Source organism: Rattus rattus, chromosome 8 (genome assembly GCF_011064425.1).
Source record: "Rattus rattus isolate New Zealand chromosome 8, Rrattus_CSIRO_v1, whole genome shotgun sequence".
Lineage (NCBI taxonomy): Eukaryota > Metazoa > Chordata > Mammalia > Rodentia > Muridae > Rattus > Rattus rattus.
The window spans coordinates 22,893,200-22,902,803 of record NC_046161.1 but is presented as its reverse complement, the minus strand read 5'-3'; the positions used below and the strand labels follow the sequence as shown (position 1 = coordinate 22,902,803).

General features: G+C 44.1%; 1 protein-coding gene across 2 annotated transcripts; it reads right to left on the bottom strand.

Moving 5' to 3' along the window:
- Positions 1-409: 409 nt before the first annotated feature.
- Thyn1 (thymocyte nuclear protein 1) lies at positions 410-9,534 on the bottom strand. Of its 2 annotated transcripts, none has more exons than XM_032911309.1 (8): positions 9,482-9,534; positions 9,183-9,327; positions 4,406-4,587; positions 2,714-2,782; positions 2,292-2,384; positions 1,556-1,651; positions 808-958; positions 410-589 (listed from the first exon to the last, which is right to left on the bottom strand). In XM_032911309.1, exons 2-8 carry the CDS (start codon positions 9,223-9,225, stop codon positions 543-545), a joined length of 681 nt encoding a protein of 226 aa, XP_032767200.1. In that variant the 5' UTR covers positions 9,226-9,327; positions 9,482-9,534; the 3' UTR covers positions 410-542. The 2 variants fall into 2 exon arrangements, with proteins under 2 accessions (XP_032767200.1, XP_032767201.1); XM_032911310.1 differs by lacking the exon at positions 9,482-9,534 and adding an exon at positions 9,452-9,472.
- Positions 9,535-9,604: the final 70 nt, after the last annotated feature.

The following is a 9,604-nucleotide window of genomic DNA, read 5'->3' as shown; positions in this document are numbered from 1 at the left end:
GATTCTGTGGTCTTTCCTTCTGAACGCTGTCTCATCTGGCACAGTGTGCAGCATGGCTTCAACACTGCCTTCCTTTTTAGTGGACGGTAAACAGTAATGAACACCGTATTAACCACCCATTTTAGGCAAACACAGCCCAGTTCAGGTTTGTCTGGTAACTTGCCTGAAACACCCTGTGTTCTTCCACTGTGGAGGGACAAAGACCAAAAGTAGCATAGAAAAATCAAGATGGAGGCTCTCACTGAGTGTTCTTCCATTTTGCTGTTTACTGCACAACTGCAGAGGTGGGGCAGGTGAGGGTAGAGGTGCCTGCCTCTTCCAGCTGCCGAAAGGAACCAGGCTGGATAGAAAATACCTATGGTGGAGGAACCCTCCACAACCAAGCCAGATTTAGAAGAAAACGCTTCCAGCCTTGTCATTAAATCTTTATTGGGAAAATTAAGCCACCCATGCATATGACCCCCAGTTGAAACAGCAAGCTTTCTCCTGCTGTCTCAGGAAATCTCGGTGCGGTCACTCCATCCACCAGTAGAGCCTTCTGATTAACTTGGTTCTGCTTCCTCCAGGCTCAAAATAAAATCAAATTCTTCTACAAAAGAAGGGGGGAGGGGTGTGGGGGTAAGACTGAGGTGCTTACCGTCTCCCGCACAGAGAGGCTGAGGGCGGTTCTGCAGCGCTGTTGTCCATTAGAAAACTGGAATATCTGGTACCGAGTACGTAACAGCGACAGTGTGCGCAGCACGTAGCATCTTCCTTGTGAGTGGTTCAGTGAGGACACCACCGCTCCATGATTAGGGCCTTCCTTACCTTGAGTCAGAGGCTGAACTGAAAGTCTCTGGCGGGTGAAGAGAGTCATGCTTTTTAAGGGACCACCAGTCGCTTTGTGGGCTTGGTGATAGGTTTTCAGCTCATCCAGGGAGATGAAGCGCTTCATCATCCGAACAAACTGTACATCCACCTATTCGACAGCGTGTGAAGGGAACAGAAACGTGCTCAGCCAGCCTCTCGCCAATTGTGAAGGGAACAGAAACGTGCTCAGCCAGCCTCTCGCCAATCTTTTTTTTTTTTTCTCAAAAGATTTTATTTATTTTATATATATCATGAGCACAGTCACTGTCTTCAGACACACCAGAAGAGGGCACCAGATCCCATTACAGATGGTTGTGAGCCATGATGTAATTGCTGGGATTTGAACTCAGGATCTCTGGAAGAGCAGTCAGTGCTCTTAACCGCTGAGTCATCTTTCCAGCCCAACTCTGTCCGACCTTAAGAGATGGGTCCACTATGTTGCCTAGCCTGTCCTTGAATTCCTATCCCGGAATCAATTTTCAAGCTTTGCCCTCTGAGTGGCTAAGGTCTTGCTTCTGTGCCCACCCAGGGTTTTTGCTATTTGTAGGAGGTCCCTAGTATTAGGGATGCCAATATTCTGTTGCTATCCCAATTCAGCAAAACTTCATCCAAGGGAGAGCTGGGCTGTGCTTCTTGACCTAATAGCACCCCGTACCCTTTTCCTCCTTTTGTCCATTCTGCCCTATGAAACAAGAACACTTATTACCATTGACCATTTAGGGTTGTCCTCTTTGCTGGATGGGTCGTAATGGGGGTCATTTTTCTCAAACTGTGTATGATCTGGGTAAGCCTCCTTTACAATCTGGAAATAAAAAAATCCAAAATCTCCAGTCATTTTAGTTCCTTGCCCAAGTTTTTTTTTTTTTTAAATTAAAGATTTATTTATTTTTATATGTATGAACACGTCATGTCTTCAGACACACCCGAAGAGGGCATCGGATCCCATTACAGAAGGCTGTGAGCCACCATGTGGTTGCTGGGAATTGCACTCAAGACCTCTGGAACAACAGCCTGTGCTCTTAACCACTGAGCCATCTCTCCAGCCCCTGCTCAAGTTTTGATATGCACCTAACTCTGACCTCTCCTTCCCATTTTGACCACTGTCCCTTGCCATAGGGACAGCTGGCACTCTGGAAATAGCCTAAGCAAGCAAGCTAGGAAAGAAATCCTAGTTTTACGCTAAGTTACTGTTGGAAACAGTTTTTATCCCAAAACTTTTAATGAAGAGGAGCTGCTTGATGGGACCCTCAGAGTGAGAAGCATCAGTAGGGCCTGAGATGAAGGTCCTCCCGCTCTAACCGTTGTCACACAGGTGATGGTCAGGCCACGTTCCTCACTGGCTGTGACTGGCAGTGTGGAGTTGTTCTTGCCTATTTAAGCTGTAGGCCTCTCACAAACAAACCCCTGAGGGAGGAGTGCAGGGGCAAATGTGTGCGTCTAACCTTTATAAGTCCCACGATGCCTGGCTGTTTGCAGTTGCTATGGTAGAAGAAGGCTTCATCCTCCAGTTTCATGGCCCTGAGGAAGTTCCGAGCCTGTGTCAAAGAACAAACAAGGGTTACCCACTTAACGGCTGGGAAGAAAGCAAGTCTGTTTTTGTAAGATGTTTACTTCTGTTTTGCAGTTTCTCTCCGATTCATAATGAAGTCTGTTCCTTTGTTCAGAGTCCTAAGCCTTGTTCCAGGACACTAGCCAGAACCAAGCATGCTGTCACAGTGATTATGATATTTCTGAAAACATTTGCAGACAGAGTTCAGGGAAAAGCAGTATTGGCTAAAAGGCCCCGCTACTGCAGACTGGTGGAGGAGGCAGGCATGTAGCCTGTCGTCGTTGGCGTCAGGGTTCCTGCCCCTTGTTTCCTTACCTGATAGTTGCGAACACCATCCCAGCAAGTTGTCTGCTTGGGCTGTGCTTGGAGATCCTCGATGCTGAACTAGCCAAAAGGAAATCAAGCCACTCGTTACTAAAGTCACTGGCCAATCGGTAAGCTTCTAATGGAAACAAAACCTTTCTTCTTAGTCCTGAAAAGTGCTGCAGGCTGTAAAGGAGCTTGGCAGGTTACTTCTAATTAGTTCCAGGGACTCACTGGTGCTGAATGTGTAAGTAGCCTTGGGTTTTGCACTGTGATCTTTGCTAATTAAGATGATCAGTTGAATGGATAATCAGGATAATAAAAGCCTGCTGGTTCCCTGTTTTTCTCTTATTAAGGTATCCTAAGTCTCTAATATTTCTATTTTCCTCAAGCTAGTACTAAAATCAGCTGATATTCATTACCTGAATACATGGCCACACTCGTCAGGGAGACATCTAGGAGCATAGCAAGTAGTAAGGAAAATAAACTGACCAACCAGTGCCAGATATAGGGGTGAACTCCTGTAAATCCAGCCCTCCTAAACCTGGGATGCAAGAGGGATCTTAAATTCAAGGGGCAACCTGGGATACTTCAAAAGTTAAGAGGCCAGCCTGTGCTACATAGTTGAATCATCTTAAGAACACATAACAGCAAAATAACAAAAACTACGATTGACACTGGAAAACTGAACCAAATGCCTGATTTTATAAATAAAAGTTTTACCTTTTAATGTGTTTTGTGTGGCCATTTTCTTGTTACCGGGACAGAGCTGCAAACACAGACTATAAAAACCCATAACCTTTGGCTCTGCAGAAAGTCTGCCAACCCTTGCTTAGGTAGGAAATCTAGACACATACAGGTTGGGTATGCCTAATCTTTTTTTTTTTTTTTTTTTTTTTAATTTTCTCTCATATATTACATTCTAACTGTATCTAACTGTAGTTTCCCCCACTCCCTCAGATCCACCCCACCTCCACCTCTCCCCAGAAAAGAGCAGGCTCCTCAGGGACATCAAGCAAACAAGGCTTAACAAGCTGCAATAAGACCAGGGCATGCCGGGCTGGAGAGATGGCTTAGTGGTTAAGGGCACTGACTGCTCTTCCAGAGGTCCTGAGTTCAATTCCCAGCAACCACCATGATGGCTCACAACCATCCGTAATGGGATCTGATGCCCTCTTCTGGTGTGTCTAAAGACAGTGACAGAGTATTCATATGAAATAAATAAATCTAAACATTAAAAACAAAAGCTTAAAAAAAAAAAAAAAGACCAGGGCATGCCTACTCTTAACATCTGAAATCCAAAATACTCTGGAATATTCTAATATTCAAAAAGTCTTATATTTTATTAAAGTATGTAGATTAGGGGGTGGAGCTTAGGGATATTCACATTTAGAATCTAGAACACTTCTGGTCCCAAGAATTTCTGATAAGGGTTATCTAACCTTAAGTTAACAACACTATGCCAGCTCTCCATTTTAACCTTTTCCTTAGTCTTCAAAGGTGAGAGAGAAGCACACATTCACTGTAGTGAATTCTCTGAGTAGCAGTTATCTGTGTATGATGTGTGGTACGTGTGGTCAGAGCACAGCTTTCAGAGGCTGGTTTTCCCTTCCCTGTGGGTTCTAGGTCGTCAGGTCTGTACAGCAAGTACCTTAACTGACCTACCCATCGCCACAGCATGAATGAATATAGGTCTAGCCTCACCTTCATGTCTATACCTTTCTCTAGCCGGCTTTCTGGCTCTGACTTCATCAGCCAGTAGTTGCTTAAGTTCTTGCCACAGGTTTTAAAGGTTGTAGTCTTCTCAAGGCTGGAATTCTCTAGCTTAACTGACACACTTTCTGAGTTTTCAGTTTTGGTGCGTTTTCCGGATAGCTGCTTCTTGTCTGCAATAGGAAAGCAAAGGAAAATATTCGTCACCATGCTGGGAGGCAATTGTGAGAAAAAAAAACTTACTCCTGTCATACTTGCTGTACAGGCCTGACTCAAAGCTTAGACTCAGAGAAGTAACTTCACCTTCTCTATAAAGACGGGACAGTACCTGCAAATCAGACTCAAAAATGGCATCCTCTTGGCACAACACAACCATTGAAACCATCAACTCACATCAATGGCAACTACCTGTACTGGTCCCCACACAAGATTGGTCCTATCAACAGTCATTTATGAATGGGGGAGGAGCTCATGGGGCACTATCTCTACTGCTAAAATGATTAGCTATTGATATTTTCCAGGAGAGGGGGAGTCGCTGTCTTGAATTTTGTAGCCACTGCTGGGCCCGCCAGCCTCTAATAGCTCTGAACTCATGGCTTCATTGACGGTTAAACTCAGTAGGTCACAAAGCAAAATGAACAGATGTGAGTGTAGGGCTTGTAGGCAAGAGGTATAGGATGTAGGTATAGGAGAGAGATAGGGGAGGATGGGGTAGGAATGTTCTTAGGGCTAGATAGATAGCTCTGCTAAAGATTCCATACAACTTGGGTTCAATTCCCAGTACCCACATGGCTCACAAGCGTCTGTAACTCCAGTCCCAAGGGATCCAACATTCCCTGGTCTCTATGGTACATAGACATACATGCAGGTAAAACACCCATACATATAAAACAAAAGTAAACATTAGAACTGTTTAAAAGCTGCTGGGCGGTAGTGGTGCATGCCTTTAATCCCAGCACTTAGGAAGCAGAGGCAGGCACAGCTCTTTGAGTTTGAGGCCAGCCTAGTCTACAGAGTAAGTTCTAGGACAGCCTGTGCTACACAGAAATCCTATGCCAAATCTTAACCAACAAACCAAAAAACAAGATTTACTTTAACAAAAAAAAGTGTTTGCATTCTGATATTTATGAAATTGTAAAATTTAATAAAAAATACACTTTTCTTTTTAAAGAATTATTTATTATATTTATGGGGGTACACTGTCATTGACTTCAGAAACACCAGAAGGCATCAGATCCCATTACAGATGGTTGGGAGCCACCATGTGGTTGCTGGGAAGTGAACTCAGGACCTCTGGAAGAGCAGCCAGTGCTCTTAACTGCTGAGCCACCTCTCCAGCCCCAAGAACACATTCTTACAGGATAACTTCTAGATTACTCAGTGACACAAAGTGATCCTCACAGAGTTAAGATCAAAGAGAACTTGTAGTAATTAAGTGTGTCCCATCTCAGTTCTGTGCCTTCAGTTAGGCTATTCTTTCTAATGAAGAAATGAAGCACTGCTTGAAACTGTTTCAATGATTATGTCACACTGCTAAGACTCAGGAAATATCTCATCATAAATGTTCAGAAAATATTAACTGATATAATCATTATCAAGAGAAATTTGAAAGAAGTTTAATCAGGACCATGTAGATATGATTTTATAAAAATAAACTAGTTTTTATAGAACTAGTTTTTTGGAGTTTTGTTTTGTTATTTTGTTTTGTTTTGTTTTTTGTGCTCCAGTGGTATGTACTGAACCTAGGGTTTTGCCTATGCTAGACCAGCAATCTATCACTGAACTATATTCCTGCCCCTTTTTTTGTTTTGTTTTTATGTTGCGACAAGCGCACCAGGTCCTAATTTGGCAAATCAACACGATATAAAGTGTTCTGTCCATCTGAACAGTGTGCTGCTGCTTACAATCTAGTCAGGTAGAACACAGCTATAAGTCCAGTCACAACTGTCACTTGAGTCAGTCTGAACCTACACTTAACTCTACTACCTCGAATTTTAGTTTGCGACTACATCAGTCTTCACTAAATACCATTATGGATGCCTGACGCTCTGATTAGCATATCTTAGCACAGTTTCCCAGCTGTCTTTAGAACAAGCATACTGATACTCGTAGATTGGTACCTTGTCCAGTCAACGTCAGAGAGGCTTCCTCAAGACAGCAAATGGGAGTAGATACAGAGACTCAGAGCCAGACATTATGTGGAGAGTCTAAATTTTGGAGATCTCCATCGGGTCCCTCCCCTCAGAGCAAGGAGGACTCCGAGGAAGAGGGGAGATAAGATTTTAGGAGTTGGAATGAAGGACACCAGGGGAACAATGACCTTCTGATTCAACCAAGCAGGGCTCACATGGGCTCAGAGACTGAAGCAGCAAGTGCAGGGCCTGCATGGGTCTGCACCAGGTCCTCTGTGTATGGCCCACTGTTTTTGTGGGACTCCTAGTTGTGGGAATGGGTGTCTCTGACTCTTTTGCCTGTTCCAGGAACTCTTTTCCTCCTGTTGCATTGCCTTGTCTGGCCTTGGTATGAGAGCTGTTGCCCTTTTCTTATTGTGTCTTGTTTGGTTATCTCTTGGAGGCCTGCTCTTTTCTGAAGGGAGAAGAAGGGAAAGTGGATGGGTCTGGGGTTGGTGAGGGCAATGAGGGAGCTGTGAGAGTGGAGGGAGAGGAAAACTGGTTGAGGCACACTGTATAAGAGAAGCATCTATTTTCAATTTAAAAAACAACAAAAACCCAAGCATGTACATGTGGTTAAATAACCCCAATATGTTGAAACCTGTCATTTCTACAAAGAGGCCCTTTCTGACTTCCACTGCTTAATATCTGTATTTGTTTTTGTGAATGGAAAAACATGTTTTCTGAGTTCCAGGATTTTGCTGGTAGAAAGCCCTCCCATTCTTTTAAGACGGGGCTCAAGTTCTGCTTCCCTCTCAAGGCCTCCCCTGTGATCCCTCCTCTTCCCCGCTGTCACAAAGCTGTCCTAAGGACCATTTACTCAGTTTCCTCAGACAGGTTTGCATTTTCCCCTCAAGAAGGAATTAGAGCTCATCTTCCTTGTCCTCACCTGATGGTTAACTGCCTTTCTCTATTAAATTTTAACTGACACAGGAGATGAAAAATTGTGTACATTTAATAGGTACCAACTGCCATATGGTGTCTCCACACATGTATTCATGAATTCTCAATCGGTTGGAATTTACTTCCAGAAGCATCTATTTATTTGAGATAGGGTCTCTGAACTCTGTAGCCCAGGCTGGCCTCCAGTTCGCAGCCTTAGCTTCCCAGGCATTAGGATTATAGGTAGGAACCATCACACATTTTTATTATGGAGCTGTAGGCTTCCTGTTCTGACCCAGGCTGGCCTAGGCCACTGCTTTTCCAAAATGTTCTATGCACTGCCATCAGCAGCAAGAAACAGCATGTTGCTGCCTAACTCACAACCTGGGATTCTTAAACCAAACAAAAAGATTTCAAAGAGAATGAAGCCAAATTAGAGTTTAAGATTTTAAGCTGGGCGTGTTGGCTCACGACTACAATCACAGAATTTTAGAGCCTGGGGCTCCTAGGAGACTAGCTACAAATTCAAGGCCAGATAAGGCTAATGTCTCAGAACAGGAAAGGGGTTTAGCATAAAGTTGAGCTCAAGCGTTAAGAGGCCAGACACTAAAGGCACTGACTTCAAGCCAAAAAGACCTGACTTCCATCGCCTAAGGCATATATGTTAAGCTTTTCAGTACCAGCACAAGGGCCATAGCACATACACATAAAATCTGACAAAACACATGGACCAGAGAAGCCTTAGAGCACACTGGGCTTGTAAGTATAGCTGCAGTAAGTGTCCTACCAACTATGTTGAGGGTTTTGGTAGCCTCTGAAGTTACATTGTTCAGGAAAATTTAAGGGTAAGTAAAAATGTTTTTGGTGATTTAAAAAACCCATAACCAAAGCACTTGGGAGTGGGGACAGAAGGATCAGGAATTCAGGTTATCCTCAGATACTTAGTATTTCCAAATTGACAGGCTATTCAGATAAAGACCTAGGGAAAAAAAAAAAAAACTGTGTAAGAGGTGGGGTCTCCTGTGGCCCAGGCTGGCCTCAAGCTCTACATGTAGGCAAGGAAGATCTTGAATCCTGATCTTCCTTTTACTTCTAGCTTTCAACATTTTTACATTCCACATGAAACCACGCAGGAATTTCTGTGTCTGGTTTATTGCACTCAAAAGAATGATACGAAGGTTGGCGAGACAGCTTAAGTGGTAAAGGCAGTTTTTTTTTAAAACAAAGCCTAAAGACCTGAGTTCAATCCCTGAGATTCACAGGGTGGAAAAGGGGGATTGATTCCTTCAAGTTATCCTCTGATAAGAGTGTGTGTGTGTGTGTGTGTGTGTGTGTGTGTGTGTGTTCCCGTTGTAAAGGATATCTATCTTCAAACACACACCTTGGAGACAGGGTCCTGATTATGTAGTATTCATGTAGTACCAGGTTGATCTTAAACCTAAGGAGATCCTCCTGCCTCAGTTTCCCACATACCGAGAGTACAGGCATGGGCCACCACACACAATTCCATATGTGTATACAGTGCTTAATAGCTCCTTCTTGAATGGACAAACAAGTGGAAGAGACTTGAAGTGGAAGTTTTGGCAGAAAGAGTAAAGACGATGATAAGCAGCAAACCCCAAGGTCTCCAAACCATGGAGTGGAAAAAGTAAACAATGCACGCCCTACAAAAACGTTCTTTACGTGCTGCCTTTTGCAGCGTCGGTGCAGCTCACCTGGACCAGCGGCCCCAGTCTGCCTCTTCCGGGGTCTCGGCATTGCCTCTCTGTAGGAGGCTGAAGCTAACTGGACGTGTAAGAAGCAGCTCTTGTCTTCCAAAACCTGCACGGTGCAAGATGGAGGCAAGGAAGCCTAAAGGACCTGGGATTTATGAAGAAAAGTCATGATTAATCCTAATCCATCTCTCCGTTATCTGAGCTCTTTCCATCTCGCATAGTCTGCCCCTAGACGCTCCTCAGTCCCTCCCTAATTCGGCTTTACCCACCACCATTCACTCAACACATCACCCAGACACCTGAGGTACTGCCTGGATACTCTTTAGAGAGCCTTGAAGCAAGTGGCGTGCCCGGGCAGGCTTAAAAGAAGACGCGTCTCGGAGGCGCCGCCTCTAAGATCTCTGGGAATTGTAGTTTTAGAA